At 31.3% G+C, this 18369-nt stretch overlaps 1 protein-coding gene across 2 annotated transcripts in view; it reads right to left on the minus strand.

The window, feature by feature from the left end:
- Si (sucrase-isomaltase) overlaps window positions 1-17760 on the minus strand; it is a 109799-nt gene extending 92039 nt beyond the window's left edge. Inside the window, exons 1-9 of one of the 2 annotated variants that reach the window (XM_087186463.1) lie at window positions 17591-17703; window positions 17343-17381; window positions 14688-14805; window positions 13118-13227; window positions 5595-5712; window positions 5195-5304; window positions 3240-3391; window positions 1543-1714; window positions 209-308 (exon numbers count right to left, since the gene is read on the minus strand). In XM_087186463.1, coding sequence (XP_087042589.1) covers window positions 209-308; window positions 1543-1714; window positions 3240-3391; window positions 5195-5304; window positions 5595-5712; window positions 13118-13227; window positions 14688-14805; window positions 17343-17345 — 883 coding nt within the window. In that variant the 5' untranslated portion in view covers window positions 17346-17381; window positions 17591-17703. Of the gene's footprint in view, window positions 1-208; window positions 309-1542; window positions 1715-3239; window positions 3392-5194; window positions 5305-5594; window positions 5713-13117; window positions 13228-14687; window positions 14806-17342; window positions 17382-17590 lie in introns of both variants that reach the window. The other variant, XM_004834544.3, reaches the window with a different exon arrangement.
- Window positions 17761-18369: the final 609 nt, after the last annotated feature.

Below are 18369 nucleotides of genomic sequence, written 5' to 3' on the forward strand. Positions count from 1 at the left end.
ATAGATGTGCCCCTTTTCTAAGGGCAAAGAAAGCAGCTGTGTGTCACAACTTAGAAGACTTTGCCCAAAATAGAAGCATGGATGTGCAAAAATTTATCATCCACTAATTTCAAATCTTCTGGCATCGAATATCTGTGACTAGAATAAGAACACTTAGAGATGTCAAGTTGAACCTCATTTACCACATGATCAGATAAATTATTCTTACCCATTGCATTGCTATTCATTAAAAACACACCAAATGATTTTCCAGAAGTATCCTCAATGCCCATGAAGAATGTCTGATGACCGTATAAATTATGATTATTCTACAAGGCAAAAATATGAAAATTCAAAATTCATGTATATTTGGAGTAAAGATTGAGTATGTTAAAATGGCTTTTACCAACTCATTTGTTTCTATAATTTATTTCTTCCATTTTTATACTAATTCCATCAGTATATATATATATATATATATATATCTCAAATATTGTGGCACAAAGAGTATTTTCATTAATAATTTCACATGAACATAAAATACATAACATAATTTATATTGTAGTAATAGAGTATTTATCCTTTTTTGCATTATAGTTAAATGACCATGATAGACTATTTATCCTGACTAATGTCATGTTCGTGCTTTGGACCTTATGTTGCACAGCACACATAAATGACTATCCTAAAAGGGTTTTCTGAGAATTGAGGAGGAGCTGAATTTGTGCAGGCTACTTTCAAAGACATTGACAAGGTGAAATGAAAAAGACTTCTTAATTAATTTGATACAGGATTTTGTCACAGAATGTATGGAAAAGAAGCATGAGGTTGTCAGCCTGTTATTTAATACAGACAGCAATGCTGTCAAAAGAGTTGGGAAGAATTTATTATTAATTCTGTACCAAACGAATCTTCTTAAAACACTCACATAAATTTTTGAGACTGAAACAGTTAACAGTGGCATATATATATATGTGATTATTGTCATACTAAAATCTAAAGAATGGTTAAAAAAGCACAGATGATCCCTTCATAAGACAGTTTAAAGAAGTTCCTATAAGGTGAAAATTCAGATGAGCTTTCAATGATATATTTTATGAATGATAAACTATCTCAAGCTTCAGAGAGAAAATCAACTCCTTTGCAAAAATTTGAAGCTACAAAAGATGATTATATAGATCAGAAAGAAGTACACAAAGACGGATGAGATGAGGTCCAAACCTAGAAATACACTGTATCATAAAAGTGCATGGTATTTGGAATTTTTCTAGTTTAATGACTTTAAATATAAAGGTCATTGTAAAAGGAATAAGAAATTATGAAAGTAAGAACCAAAGGAAAACATACATGAATAGGTTGTACCTGTTCATACATTCATGAAATCTGTTAGTAACTAAATTTAGGATTTAACTATGAATCCTCACCCTTCTAGTAAATAAGCTTCTGCATTAGGTATCACTGGTGACCAAATAATTTAACTGGTAACAATTAAACGATGGTTTGAAATAGGCAATTTAATCCAACACCGTGATTTCATTTATAACAAGAAAAAGAATTTCTTACATCACCAGGAAGCTCATCTCGCGTAAAGATGGGCCATGTTTTCCAATATAAGTCATGGCGAAATCTCTTATGAACATGTTCCCCAATACCATACATATATTCACTGGGAAGTCTGGTTGAAATCTGTAAATATTGATCAGAGTACACCAAAGGACCAATGCTGGTATCAAATCTGAATCAAGAAATAAAGAAATAAATGATGTAGAAACATACGAAATATTCCATCAAATATGTTTTTATGTTATCATCATACAGAATATTTAATTTCAAAGTTGTCAATGTTTATTTGTAGTCACATTTTAGGAAAATACAAATTATACCATAATCCCATAATCAAAATTTGTTCATTAATCAATACAATTTTATTTATGATCATAAATATAATTTTTTCACATGCATTCTCTCCTTTATTCATCATCACAAAGCTACAATTATTTACTCATTTTATAGATAACACATACTGAAAGAATAAAATCAGGTTTTCAAAGGTCACAACTGGCAGAAAAAACAAGAGCCAGTTTTCCAATACCTGCCTTGCTCTAGGAACTCAGCTTTATAATATAGCATTATCCTGGCTTTCACACCTCTAACATGTATACTAACAGTGACTTCCATATCATTTTATCCAAAAAGGAAAATGGTTGTATATTTTATGCAGACAAAATCTCTACTACATGAAATTTTAAATGCCATTTCTTGCATTTAATATTTTTTATGTTTTTTTGGCAAATTATAATTTTATGAAGGATATGAAAGATGTGATGATTTGATACATGTTATGAATGACTAAATCAATCTAATTAAAATAATCATCACTCCATATATAGTTTGGTATGGTGTGAACATTTAGTCTATTCTTTTAGCAATTTTGAAATATACATGAAATTATTATTACCTACTCATGTGCAACAAATTTTGAAAATTTATTCTCCTGTCTAACTATTTAACCAAAATGTCTCTGTGATTCACTCAGTACTAGTACTTCCCCAGGTGTTGATCCTAACCCTAACTACCATTCTAACCTCTGATTTTGACTTTTCTGGATCCATGTGTAAGGTTGTATTTTTACCATATAGCACAGAGCCAATTCCAAAAGTATTGAATTATTTTCAAAGAATATAATTTCTGAGATTTGATTTTGACTATTGCTTAATTAACATTCTTAGGAATACAAGAGCATTTTTTTGAAAAAATTTCAGGAAATTTCTAAACTCCTTGCATATATTGCTTCCACCATCCAGCTGATAGATTCTAAATGAAATTTTTTAGCCTAGATTTAATTTATATGTATAAAAATGTTTTAATTTTACTGTATAAGTTAACACATTTTTGAATATTGAGCATTTAATACTAAAATTGGAAGCACAATGTGATAAATAATGAGGGCAACATACAGTAGCAACTCTACATTTATAAAAATATACCCAAGGCTATAATTATGTCAGTGATTCTCTCCACCTTCACATTTAGTTCATCTCAACTTGTATCTTCACCTTGTTCATGTTTCAGTGCCTTCATGAGCAGAAGATAGGATCCTTTAGTCATTCTAATCCTTAAAAAGTTTTGCATCAACTTTCTCATCAGAAAAAAAGTTGTTCTGTATGACGTGATAGTAAGATATTCTTATTCTATAAAAATAGAATAAAGTGGACTAGCTGTTTAAATCTGTGTGATTATAAAATAAAATTTCTACTTACAAAGTTTTGCTGTTACTTTTTCTGATAACTTTGATGCTGAAAGGATTTTCTGTGACCTGCACATCATACAATGTTTCAGAAGCTGCGGGTCCAGTATGTTCCTGTACAAATTGATGAGGAACTTCATATCTTCTGTTATTTGGATCAGTAATCTGCAAAGATTTAAATAAATTAGCATTGCATAGTTCAAATCTATTATTTCATCTTAAATTTTTGAATTATGAAATGCAAATTCAAATAGAAAATAATACTTTTAATAAATTTATACAAGAGCTGTTCATTAATGAGTGGTTGCACACACGTAAGCCATCTAAATTGTTAAGAAATGAAAATAATTTTTAAAGTTTTGTAAATAAAATCAAGTAAAGATTTTTATGAAGTGATAAAAACTCCCTGCTGGGTATCTTCCTCAAAGAATTAAAAGAATCATACTACAGTGATATATGTGCACCCATGTTCATAGCACAATTCGTGTTAGCTAAAACTTGGAAACAACCCAACTGCCCATCAATTGTAGACTGGATAAAGAAAATGTGGTGTTTTTATAAAAGGGAGTATTACTCAGCCATAAAGAATGAGAAACTAGAGACATTTATAGCTAAATGGATGCACGTTGAGGCGATACTCTTAAGTGAAATAAATAAGACGCACATGTGTAAATACTGAATAGTTTCTCTACTGTGAGAAACTGAAAGTGTAAATTAGGACTAAAAGGCATAATAGATAATGTGAAATAGGAAGAAAAGGTGCCAAAGGGAAGGGGAAATTTGAGGGGTAGGGAAAAGGAAAGAAGGGAATGGAATTAATATGAGAAAATGAAAAAAATGGAAACAAAGTCTTTGTAGATAGGGAAAGGTGGAGGGGTTGAAAAGAGGGCAGGGGAATGGGGAAATAATAAGAACCAAGATGAATTATGTAAAGGTGCCAATTTCCAATGATGAATGTCATTATATTGTATACCTTAAATGTACCAATATAATTAATAAAAAAACTTAATGATAGCAATGACCAATATTGATTATTGAATAGTAGATATTTATGAACATAATTATTCTTAGTGCTTTTTAGTTATCATCCCCTTAGACAATGCCCCAGGGATTTTAAATTTTATTTTAAATATTTCAGGACTGGAGGTATAACTCCAGGTTGATGACTTGCCTAGCAGTACCCCAGCATTGCAAAAAAGAATAAATATATACAATTTTTAAATCGCTTAATTTCTATGAAACTGTTGGTAAAATGAAAGCGTACATATAACTTTTCATCTCCAGATTTTAAAAGAAAAGATATCACTAAAATACACACTAAAAAAAAGTAGAGATTTTTTTTTTTTTCAAAATCAAACAAAGTGCCAGGCATGGTGGTGCACTCCTATAATCCTAGCATTCTGGGAGGCTGGAGCAGAAGAATCCCAAATTCAAGCCCAGCATGGGCAACTCAGCTACTCACAAGATCCTATCTCAAGATAAAAATTAATAAAAGGCCTGTGGATTTAACTCAGTGTGAAGGTCCTGGGTTCCATACCCAGTACCACAAGATAAAAAAATAAATAAAGCAATAAAATGACAAAGAGTAAAATATGCACTGAAGATAAAATACATTCTATGGCACTATTAATATTTTTTCTCAAATTAAATTTTAAGCAAGTACTCCATTATAGCCCATAGTCGGGACAAAAAATAATAATATTTATTCAATGTTTACCTTCCTTAAAACAGTTTACTAAATACTTTACATGGGCTCTATCATTTAAATTTTTCAAAACTAATCATGGGAGAAGCTATTAATATTTCTACACTGTATTGAGCAAACAGGCTTAAGTGTAATAACTACAGCAACTACTCTTTTGCTTTAAAAATATTTCTGAAGAAGGAAAATATTTTGATAGGCCAAAGAGTATGTTCATAAGATAAGCTTTATTTTTAAATCTTCTTTAGAAATATCAAAAACCAAACCTTAAACCGGAAACGATTGGGTGTCTGATTTTCAGTTGTGAGGAGTATGCTGTTAATGTCATTGCCAAATAGTGTAGGAGAAGGTACCCTATTCAAACTGACTTCAAGTCCTTCAACCAGGAAAAAAAAGCAGACATGAGTTACCTTATTTAGAAAGATGCAATTGTTAAGTATCTTTATACATACAATAGTATGTTTATCAAAAATAATGAGTACTTTTTTAACTTGGAAAATGCTATCATGAAAAAAATTAAATACTCAGTATGGTATAAACAATTTAAACATTTTGATGTACAAACTTCTTATTTAATTCTATTGAAGGTATTTTTTCAAAGATAACTTCTAAATTTATTTTTCTCTTAGAATATATTAGACTGAATCATGACAAAACACTCCTCACCAGTGTTTGTTGTTTTCCTTTCAGCCACATTATAGCCGTGATTATCAACAAAGAAGCACCAAGGAACAACAGAGTTGTTCCATGGTTTCCAGCAGCAGCCTCTCTGTGCACACATAGCCTGACAAAATATTTTAAAGGAAGAGTTTGATCAGTATTACTGTCAAATGAGCTAGGTGCTTTTTTTCCAATGAATAGATGTTTTATATCTCCAAATATATAATATGCCAAAATGTCATTTTTTTATTCCTTTCACTGGGAAGATTATAAAAACAGTAGATGAACTGAATTAATTATAAGACATCAGATGTTTATGCTCTGAGTTTTGATTTATCAAATGAATGATTCCATACATAGTATTTATTGTAAGCTCATATTTTTAGAGTTCCTGCCCTCTGGGTAATTATAATTTCGTTTCTTGTCAAGGTGTTAATGAAGAAGATTTGAAATGCTTATTTTCTACTTAGCATACATCAAGATTCTGGTGACATTATCAAGACAAAATTTATACCTGTATTAAATTACACATAAAGTTTTTAAGATCGATATTTCATCTGTTTATTAGTTTAACAGTTAACTATTTAATCTCTTCTAACTACTCTGTATGCCAAATTTCAAAATTGATTACTGAAAATGCATTCAATAAACAAAATAAAATGCTTAATTCTCAGAAATTATATTATTTGTATAGAAAGGTTATGTGTAAGGGAAAATCATAAATGCCTATGTAAAAGTTGAGCAACATGGTGATACTATGCACTAAAATTCATTACTGAAAATCTGCTTAATACTAAAATTTAGCAGTGTGTCACATTTTCATAATTTTATTATCTGTAGAGTTATTGTTTTTTGGTGTATCATGAAAATAAGTTAAAGGTACCATATTAAGTCAAATAAAATATCTTTCAAAATGTTTTTATTAGTACATGTGTACAGTATGTAATTGTTATATTATATATGTATAACACATCTTAGGTTTTTCATCTAAACTCTCTCTTATTTTCACTTTGAATGAAAATGGCTAGATACACATACACAGCACCCATACATACATGCATACATACATAGACATTACAAATACCAGTGCAATTGGATCTGACCATTCTGGAGTCTGGAAACCTATTAGAACCCAAAGTATGTGTCACTTTTATAAAGATAATCATAGCACTAGTTTACCTATATGAAGATTCCCATCAAGGAAAAGACATTATTATACAAAAATTATCATTTACAGCAGCTTTCTGAAGTAGATTAAAAATATTAGTACAAAATAAAATGGTACAATTAGATATAGATATAGATATATCTTTATAAGAGAAGAGGGATACATATATATCCCTCTTCTCTTATAAAAGCACCAGTGATTAGGTTTATGCCATTTCATAATCCAGTATGACTTCACCTTAACTAACTATATCTTTAAAAATCCTATTTCCAAATAAAATCTCATTCTGAGAATTCAGGTGGACATGAATTTTTTTGGAAGACATAATATAATTCACCGCATATAGAAACCAAAGTATTAGTTTTAAACTGTATATTCCTTTATTGCTTTTTAAATGTTATTAGTTTTAGTTTATTGTATGGAAATTTTGGTATTTATGTAAGTTTAGTTGTTGTCTTGGTCAGTTTTCCTGTGGCTGAGACAAAATGTCTTACACATACAACCTAATGCATGCAGGTTTAATTTGGCTAAAGATTTCAGAGGTTCAGTTCATGGTTGGCTGGATACAAGACAAGCATCATGGCAGAAGGATGTGGTGGAGTGAACATGCTAATTTCATGATGGCCACAAAGTAGAGCACAGTGAAAGAGTGCCAGTACTTTCCTAAGGCAAATTGCTAGTGATCCACCTCCAATTGAGGCCCACTTTCTAATAACACATTCAACTATAAATGAGTATAACATCCCAATGATTCAATCACCTCTCCAGGAGTCTCTTCATCTAGTCAAGTTGACAATTAAGATTAACTGGCACAAGTCTAACACTTGGATTAGTACTCAATCATATCTCCTGTAAACTATCATTAATTCCAAATAAAAACAATAACAAGTAGTAATTCTGCTTAACATGATACAACTACTGTGCATAGAATTGACTATGAATTAATCTTTTCCTCAAAGTCTGAAAAGTTCAAGCATTGCTCAAAAATCCAACTCAAAGACTCCTCTGACTCAAGGGAAACTTTACACTAAAAAACCCTGTAAAAATAAAAATAAAGTTGCATATTCTCAGGATTAGACGGCACAGGGTTAACATTCTCATTCCAAAATGGAGAAATATGAGGATAGAAAAGAATTGGACCAAAGCAAGACCAAAATCTAGAAAGGCAAACAATAATTTCTGTAAATCTGGGACTGGCAGTTGAGATACAGGGTTATAATATGTGAATTACAGACAGCTAGTACTGCCCACACCTATGGCCATGGCAGTTGCAGCCCATGTGGATTCTTTCTTAAGGTGGCTCCCCTTGCTTCCTGCTGATTTTGGCAGATGTTCTGTTTCTGAGATCTCTGACTCCCTGGGCTCTGCACTGCATCTTCAGATTCATTCCCACAGCTTCACATATTCCATCTCATGGGCACAGTGCCCGGCCTCCAAAGCCTTCTTTTAAAATCTATTTAACACCACAGTTCTATAACCTCTATAATCCCATATCTTTTGTATTCTGCATGTCTATAAAACCTGCATCTCAAGGATGATACTAAAGTCTGCCACCAGTTTGAGCAGTAGGCAACCCCCCTTGGAATATAACTACAGTTTCCTCTGAGTGAACAAATGGCTGAGCACATTGAAATCAGTCCTGAAGAATTAATTCCTGAAGTAGTCCTTCTATGGAACAGGGCCTAGAAGCTCTCTTCTCAAACGAAAAGTTTACAGTTTTGCACCTTTGACCCTGTAATGGGTGGAGTCTTGCTAATTTCCAAATGCCCTTAAAGCATCTTTCTCCTGGCCAGATTAAAAATACTTAGTGTCTTTTTAATGGCACTAATCTCTTCAACAAACACACACTGTTTGGCCCCAAGTTTCCACAAGATTCTTTTTGAGCCCAAATTTTTTCAAATCTTTTGGCTTTTATACTCCAATTCATGCTATGAACCTGGTTAAAAGATAGTAAGTAGTACATATGCAACAGCTTGAAATTTCCTCCCCAGATCAATTAGTCCACTGCCATTAAACTCAGCTTATCTCAAAGTCTCAGGATATTGACAAAATATAAACTGTTTTGTTGTTGTTGCCAGAGTGTAACACATTTGGCCTCTAGTCCAATTTCTAATAGAGCCCCTGTTCCTAACTGGAATCTAATGGCTTGGCCTTAACTATTGGCATTTCTTTTTATTTTTTTTTGTATTTAAATTCTTTTATTGGTACATTTTGGGTATACAACACATTTAGATTTCTCATTGGGATCTTGTACCTTTACATGATGCATCTTGGTTCTTATTTTGTCCCCATTCCTAGCCCTCCCTTCACCTCCTCCAGCCTTCCTTATTTACAAAGACTTTGTTTCCATGAAGACACTGGTATAGGAAAAGATTTTATGAACAAAACCTCAGTTGCCAGTGAACTCGCACAAACAATCAACAAGTGGGATCTCTTCTTATTAAAAAGCTTCTGCACAGCAAGAGAAACCACCAACAGTGTGAAGAGACAACCCACAATGTGGGAAAAAATCTTCACCTGCTTTTCCTCAGACAAAGGTCTACTATCTCGAATCTATAAAGAACTTAAAAAGATCAGACCTCCAAAATTTAAAGATCCAATCCAAAAATGAGCATCTGAAATGAACAGACATTTCTCAGACAAAGAAGTAAAAATGGCAAATAAATACATGAAAAAATGTTCAACATCACTGGTCATTTGAAAGATGCAAATGAAAACAACACTGAGATTCCACCTCACTCCAGAAAGAATGGCTGCTATCAAGAAATTCACCAATAGCAAATGCTGGTGGGGGCTGTGGGGAAAGAGGAACCCTGCTCCACTGCTAGTGGGAGTGTAGACTGGTGCAACCACCATGGAAATCATTATGGAGATACCTCAAAGAACTAGGACTGGAAGTCCCATTTGACCCAGCTATTCCCCTGCTGGGGATCTTCCCCAAAGAATTAAAACTATTGGCATTTCTATCAGCGTTCTGGTCTCCTGAGTTCTAATCAGAATCATCTATCAAGCTTTGTTTAAAACAGCCTAGGGCTTCTCTACCCTGCATCTATAAACTATTCTAAACTCTTTCTGGAAACCAGTTTTAATGGCTTCTGAAACTCATGTTCAAGTGTAGTCACAGTCATGACCCCACTTCTCATGTACCGACTGTCTACATTGGTCTGTTTTCCCATTGCTGAACAAAATATCTAACACCTGCAACTTAAAGAAGGAGAGGTTTAACTTAGCTTACAATTTCATGGGTTTGATCTATTATTGGGAGTCTCAAAGGCAAAAATATTATGGTGGGTGCATTGTAGGGCAATGCTACTTACCTCATGTCCAGTAAGCAAGACACAGGAGAAGAGCACCAGCCATAATTATATCTTCCAGAGGAGTGTACCCTGTTACCCACCTCCAAGTGGGCCTCACTTTTTAACAGCACATTTAGATATGCATATCACTGCCACTGATCATCATAGTGTCATGATCCAATCACCTCTCCAGGAATCTCTTAATCTATATTAACTGACATATTATTATTCTTATATTTCAGAATTTTAGGAGTTGTCAACAGTATTTTTCATTCCCCATCTAACTTCATAGTTCCTTTGAAAAACCACAAAATTAAAACACCTTAAAGTACATATTAATTGGTACAGTTTAAACTCTACTAGGTAAAAATGCAATCAATATGTCATATTCTCCATTATAGTTGTGTATGATTGCATACATATATAGTACTAAAATTACAGGTTAATATATAGAACAGAACATCTTGGTTTGGCTAATTGTATAAAGTGAATTATAACCCTCTTGAATTCATATATTGAACCTCTAACTGCCAGTATAACTAGATTTGGAGGTAGGACTCTTAAGACAATAGTTAAATTTAAATAGGGTCATAAAATGGGCCTGTAGTCCGATAGGTGCGGTGTTTTTGGAAACAGAAATAGAAACCAGAAATTTCTCTCCCTCTCAGTGTGCAAAGAAAATACTATGGGATGATACAATAAGAAGTAATGCTTTACAAGCCAAGAGTAAAGGCCAAATCTGATAACACCTTCATTTTGGCTTCTAACCTCTAGAACTTTGAGAAAATCAATGTGATTGTTGAAGCTACCCAGTCTATATGCTTGTATAATGACCTGAGCTGACTAATGCACTTAGGGTAGAATAATGACTGTTTTTAAAATTACTATTCTAATTACATATTCCATCTGTATTCCATATATATCCATTTCTTACCATAATTCAGTATGTATGCATTTCTTTTCTAATTAACAAAATAAGTTGTATATACAAAAAGTTTAGTATAATCAATTATTTTCAATTTTTTCAATAGTAATCTATCTATCTATATAGCCAAGAGAATCATTATATTTAAAACTCAGGGAAATGATTAAAAAATAATCCTTTTAAAACAACTTAAATATCAACCAGTGTGTTTGGACCACATAATATTTATTTGAATGGTATGATTGTTATACTTAAAAATTTTAAGTGTGTATGAATTAAGATAATAAATCACTTTTAGCTGACTATTTGAAATGATGGAAAATTAACACAAACTATTTTAAAGAATTTTCCAAGATATAAATGAAAAACATATTTGTGAAGTTATAAAACTATACAGCAATTTTTTTAAAACATGTGGGAGAGTTTAAATAAAATTATCATTTGAAATTTGCAACATCTCCTAAAGGAGTAAAAGAAAATATTACTCTAGATGGTTTTTTTCTGAATTTCAGGCAAATTTTATTTTTTCATTTCATCATTTATTTTTAATCAACTTTTATAGTACAAAAATATTACTTCCATAAAATCAATTACAGAAAAATTACAAGGTTCTGCTTAATGGATAGCAACTATTATGTTCACAGAATATGAGCTAACGTGAAACTTTGCAAGCCAGTTTTCATTTTAGCTTTCCTTCTCATCTAGTAGGAGAATGACCCTGACATTCATTTAGCCTTGAAAAATTCTCCAAGTTTCTATGAAAGTCTAAAATTGAATGAATTAGTTTAATACCAGAAGCTCATAAAAAAAATTTTATTGAATTCCAATTTTCCTGGTTAAAATATAAAGACAACACTTAAATTCATTTGAGAACTGAGTGTGTAGCTCCTGGTATTATGCTTGCCTAATATGCACAAGGCTCTAGTTATGATGCCTAGTACTAAACAAAAGTGATTCATTTGAGATGTGCTAGGCTAAATTTTAAAATAAGTTCACTTTGTTTCCTGAAATAGAAAAAGTAAATACATTTCCTAAAGCTTAATTTATTTCATGTATAAGTTTGTTTCACATTGAAAACATTCTTTAGCAACCTAACAGGTTAGATTGATATTAAAGACCAATAGTAAGCATGAGTATTCTAAACTATTCACTATTAGGTATTGTTTCCTTGTGAGACCCTTGGAACTCATATTATTTTCAATGATTATCCTTCAACCATTTCCTGAGAAGTATATTGACTAAAAACAATATGTAGATTTCCCTCAGTGTGTCAGTAAATACTGTTATCTACCTTTTTTAAATCATTGGGTAGGCTATAAGACTTGTTATTTCTAAAGTTTCCCAAAGGAACATTGTATCTATTTGCAATTTCCTTGGAGAATTAACTTGAAAATTATGTGCTAACTATGATGTAACAAAGTTATGCTATGATTAATAGCAATTTTATAGTTCATTTTGTTATGTTTCATGAGGTAGAGGAGATTAGAAGAGGCAGGATTTAGACATGCATGTTATAGATTTTGCAAAATGTAGATACACAAGATAAATTCATATATTACATATATATTATATACATATATACACACACACACACACTCATCCATTGACCTATATTCCCACAGTTTTATGAATAAAAAGTCAATTTAAGATCATATTAATCTAGTCAGCCACCCTTAATTTTCTCCACTGTGCTTCTTCTTTCCTGATTGTCAAAAAAAAAAAAAAATTGAAAAGTGAGAGTTAATTTCCTCAGACTGTATTTAATGGGATCATTATAAACATGCTAAATGAAAATATATATTCTTGCTCAAATGTTCTATATTTCAAAAGGTTGTGTGTTTTTTTTTATAAAAAATAGACAGGAAAAGTCAGAATTGCATGAAGTTTTATAACATTAACAATAGCTTGTTAAGCAGAGATGAATATTAACTTATTAATCTGAATTGAACAGAAGTAAAGAAAATCAAGCCCAGTAACTTCAATTACATATTATCTATTTATGCCAAACTATAATAAAGAAATATATTCAGCCTAATTTATGTCTAGATCTTCAACAATATAAAAGTATTCAATAACAAGCAATTATCTTAATATCATTATTTATACATTCATAAAAGTTGTAAAGAATGTTTTTATAGACCTGTGTTGGAAATTGGTCTGGAATGCAGTTTATTCTCTCATTGACGGGGTCATTTATGTCAGCGGGACATTTTCCTGAACCAGAGGGAGTTGATGTAGGAGGCCTCACTTCTGGGGAAGGAAAAAAGTTAAATAAAACATGATATTAAATATTTTTCAGTTTTGTAAAATATCATGTAGATTGTATTGAAAGAATACTTGAATTTATGTATAATGAAAATAAAAATACACTTATTTTTTTTAAATGTACAAATTTAATCCCTCAAAAGGGAAAGATCCAAGTATTTTAAAACACTGCAGTCTTCAAATTCTAGAAATTAAGAACTATCTTAATAATGTAAAAGCAGTTATTTAATTGGTTCTTTGTTTTTCTTTAGTAGCTGTTTTTATCTCATTGCATGAAATTTAAATTTTCACTGAAAAGTAAATTATAGTTAAAAGGTAAAAATTTGTAAAAAAAATTTTAGCACTAACAATTACAACATAACGTTTCATAACAGTCTGGAACTTTGCTTTCTATTTCTTCAAGAAAACATAATACATTCAGAGAAGGTTCTATTATGGATTTAAAGAGAAACATAGTGTACATTCACAGAGTATTTACAATCTGTGTTTTATAGATGAAAAAAGAAGATGGAAAAACTTGGAATCAGAAAGGATACAGAGAGGGCCGGGGATTTAGCTCAATGGTTTTGTCGCCTGCTACTCAAGTGCAAGGACCCGAGTTTGATCCCCGGTACCAAAAAAAAAAGAAAGAAAGAAAGAAAGAAAGGGTACAGAGAAGAATACAATGAACTAGCAAAGAGAGAAACTGGAGAAAGAAAATACCTTAAATGCCTTGAAGAGAATAATTTGGTAAGATCAGAAAGCCAGGAACAATAAAGAAAATAATAAATTCACCTCTACATAAGGAAAAATATTTTAGCAATCATATGTGTGTCATAATATTGCATGTTTCACAGCATAGTGAATGATCAGTTACTGAAGGAAAGTAAGAAAATAACAGCAATAGGGATTACTAACTACACTTATATTTTAATAAAATGTGAAATATTAGTTCCTATTTGGTAGGGAGAGAATGATGAAAGAGAATGCGTTAGGTCAACAGCAGTAAACAGCAACTCTAAATTAGGATAAAATATTCAGAAAAATGTCATTAAACCCTTCAAGTCTTGGCTCATCCTCCTTCCACCTCTTTCTCTTAAAAAAAAAATTGAACCAAGATGAAGAGAATATTTGCCAAATTAACCCACCCACCATTCAAAATTTCTAAGGACCAGAGCAAGGATTCAAAGGTGAATTAACACCTACAACTTTAAGCCACTTTCTCTTTTCTCAGTAATTTAAGTATAGAAGTCTATTAAGGGAAAAACACATGAATTCCTTAACTGCAATGCCTTTTCATTGACACAACCAGAACATAAAGGATACAAAAAGTTGGACCATTTGTGTCATTGACTGGATCTTTCTTCACTTGCTTCGTGCCTCAAAGATTATTTTTAAATCCATGAATATTATGAATAAATTTCTTAGCTTCATTATAATATATAAAAGTTCTTACTGTTACTTACCATCAACAGCAGGTGTCTTAGTTGCTAAAATAACAACGAGGGCAATAGCTATTATTGTGACTATGATGAAGAGGACAATCAGAAAGATTTCTAGTCCACTAAATTTTTTCTTTGCCATCTAAAAAAGAAAGGAATTTGTGTTTAAACTGTACAATAAACAGCTACTGTACATCATTATCATAAAATTAGAGACATTATTTTGTTTTGTTAAACGATGCAGAGTTGCGGTTTTACCAGTTAAAAATCTAAACTGATACATATTGAAAATGTAAAAATACTTGCAACTTGAATCAAAGAAGCAAATTAATGACGCACATTACATAGTACACATAGAAACACAGAGAAAAAATATTTCCAAGCTGATGTGTCTTGCCCTTCTATTGTAAATCATTTTTCAGGTCAACCTTCCACTTGCACTATGCTCTTTAATTTTCAAAATGTTTAATACTATGAAGGAGATCTTCTTATTTACCACACTTTACCAATTAGGAACTTCAAACTGAAGGAGAATAAGTTAAATTTCAAAGTAAAATAATCCACTTCTTTCTACTCTAACTCACATTTGTGTCATCCGACACTTTAATGTGACAATATTTTCTAAAAGAATATATACATATGTATAAGTGCAGTATACATGTGAAAGTTGTTACATTTAGAATGTTTCAAACTATATGGTTGACAAGTTCTTCCCTTAAATAACAAAATATACCAGACACTCATATCAGTAAAATTTTCTTTTTTGATACTTGGAATTGAACCCAGAGCTTTCACATTGAACTAAATCCTTACCATTTTTTTTAAATTTTAATTTTAAGAAGAGTTTCACTAAGTCTCTAAGTTGCCCAGCCTGAGCTCAAATTGTAATCCTCCTTCATCAGCCCCCTTAAGTGCTGGGATTAGAGTTTGTGTATTGTACAGTGTCCTGCTCATATATTGCTTTTCAGGTAACATTATATATTTGTGCTAACATATAGAAAATATCTATGTGTAGGTTAGCAATGAATCCTTTTTCCAATCATTATCTGAAATCTTGTTTAATTTAATTTTGACCATGTATTCCCATGCTTTTTCCTAGCATTCAACTCTCCATAGATTTTTCCATGATATATCCAGGTCAAAATTAGAATTTCTATGGTAATTTTTTTTCATAAATTTCTGATTTTAAAATCTCTTTTTTTTTTAAGCTGGGTGTGTTGGTCCACATCTGTAATATCAGCACATCACTCATGAGGCTGAGGCAGAAAGAATGCCATGAGTTTGAGGTTAGTGTGGAATAAATACATAATGAGCTCAAGGCCAGCCTGAACCTCATAGTAAGATATTGTCTCAAAAGCAAGAACAAAAACAAAAACAAAATATTTTTTCTTTGTTATGGCTCATTGTGGTCTCTCCACCTATAACTGTTGGTTCTTGTACCTAATTGTTTGAACCTAAAAACAACTTTTCTCTCTCCTATATTTTTCTACTGCATTCAATCATAATAAGTCCTTTTCATTTTGTCTCTAAAATATTTTCAGATTCATATCCTTATCTTACCCCTAAAACTGCAACACATTTTTTAGGTAATGTGTCCCTTTCCTATGTACTTTTGAAATCTTTAATCCCTGCTCATCTCTTTTTCTGTGTGAGTTCTAATTAATGACTTGTTCAAATGTCCTAGTTTCTGTGAACACATTGGTGCTCTTGCAGGCAGAATTAATCTACCATGTCTATGTTTTGCAATAGCACACAGCGTATCCATTAAATTATTTATGCTATGTCAATTTCCTCTATTAGATTATTATATTCTTTTTATTTTCTTGTACCTGGAATCGAACTCAGAACCTTGCGCTTGCCAGGCAGGCACAGTGCCACTGAGCTACATCCCTGGCCAATTATTATATTTTTAATAGTGAAAATTATGAAAGCAGTTTGGAGACTGATACTGAATAAGCACAAGCTTGGTTTTTAAATATACCATATGAATGAATATTTGAAAATAAGTTTTCAATTTGAACATATCATTTCCTGTGACAGATATGTAAGTTTAACTGTTTATTACAACAGTATTATTCAAAGAAACTACACTTAGTATTCTAAACTTAATCAAAGCAATAGAGGATATAAAAAGTTTGTAAAATAATATAGCAAATTATTCAATGTTGTGCTGAAATAAAACTGTAACTTTAAATGAATATGTCTCACTTAAAACAATATCCTACATTTTTGTCATGAAGAAGACAATAGCACAATTATACAATTTATTTTGCAGAAGGAGGCAGCAAAATGCACATTATTATGACACAAATCGTTTCTTATCCAGAAAACAAGAGACCAACATTAAGTTACTCATATAAGTATTCAGAATACGAAGTGTTGAAATTATTTATATTCTACAGGTGGTAATTTCAGTGATCATATCTTACAGTAACTTAAAGCAAAAATTCTTGAAGAAACTGCATACTGACATCTTTTATGAAAATGAATATTTTATTAGATTATAGATTGATAAGTGATATTTAAAAGTTGTACTAAAACCAAAAGTCATAAATCTGGCATTTTGCTCAGCCTATATATTCTTAAATAAAGTATATCATATTTGGCTAGGGTATCCCTCTACTTCATCAAAACTATTTTCAATCATATTTTCTGCTATATAAAGCTATTAAAACATACCATGAGTTCACCCAAGTTTGACAAATTTATAATGAAGACCTGGAAAAGAAAATACTTTAATATCTCTAAGAAATTGGGATTATTTTCTGACTTTAGTGCAAAGGATTACATATATAAATTTGGCAATTTAAAACATTGTTGGACAATTTTAAACATGTGCAGACAGACAAATATTGCTAATGTGAATCAAGCAAAAACCCATTCATTTAGAACATGAAATAAAAAAATAATAGGATGGGTGCACTTACCTTATTTTGTAACCTGTTCTATTTGCTGTCTTGCAGCAGGGTTGTGGGAAGGTGGTAATTATCAGGAAAAAATGCTCAGGTATATATTGGCCTTCTCATAAAGTTTTATTGCACCCTCATTAACCTATCAATACTCAATATCCTTGTACTCAATATGTAAGTGTTAAAGAGTTTTAACCCTGAAAGTAGTTTATATAAATACTCCTCTCTGTGAGTATAAGTTAATTAATAACTCTTCTCAGTCTTTGATTTCAAGAAACTAATAACTATCTTAAAAGATTGAAGAAGTTATTTCAGTGATTTTCCTTTCTTCAAAACTGTATTTTCATTATTTGGACATTGTTCTAATAACTTGTAGTTCATTTTGTGAACGTATTTAAAAGACAGGACTTGTAAAACATTTGTAGAAACTAATGATCAGAAGATTATATTTCAGTAAAAATTAATGGTTAATAAAAGTTATCCATGTGGCCTGTTATTAATCCTATGGTTAAAGAATGATCAAACCTAGAAGAAGAAAAGATGAACAAAGAGATAACTGGATAAGTAATTCAAAATAAAATTAAATTGTATTTATCTATTTATTAAGTTTATCACTAATTTATCAAAAATCATTTTATAACCACTTCATAATTCAAAACTTTTAGAAAGGACTGCATTAGTAGTTTCAGATCGTATAGTGCTTGAGAGCAAAAGATTTTATGTAAGAGATCTGGGTATAAATGCTAGCTGGACTATTGGTGGAACTGTGGGTAAATTTGTTTATTTATTTAAGCCTA

Source organism: Heterocephalus glaber, unplaced genomic scaffold (assembly GCF_053883595.1).
Source record: "Heterocephalus glaber isolate CG9 unplaced genomic scaffold, H.glaber_assembly_v1.0 deba00001504, whole genome shotgun sequence".
Lineage (NCBI taxonomy): Eukaryota > Metazoa > Chordata > Mammalia > Rodentia > Bathyergidae > Heterocephalus > Heterocephalus glaber.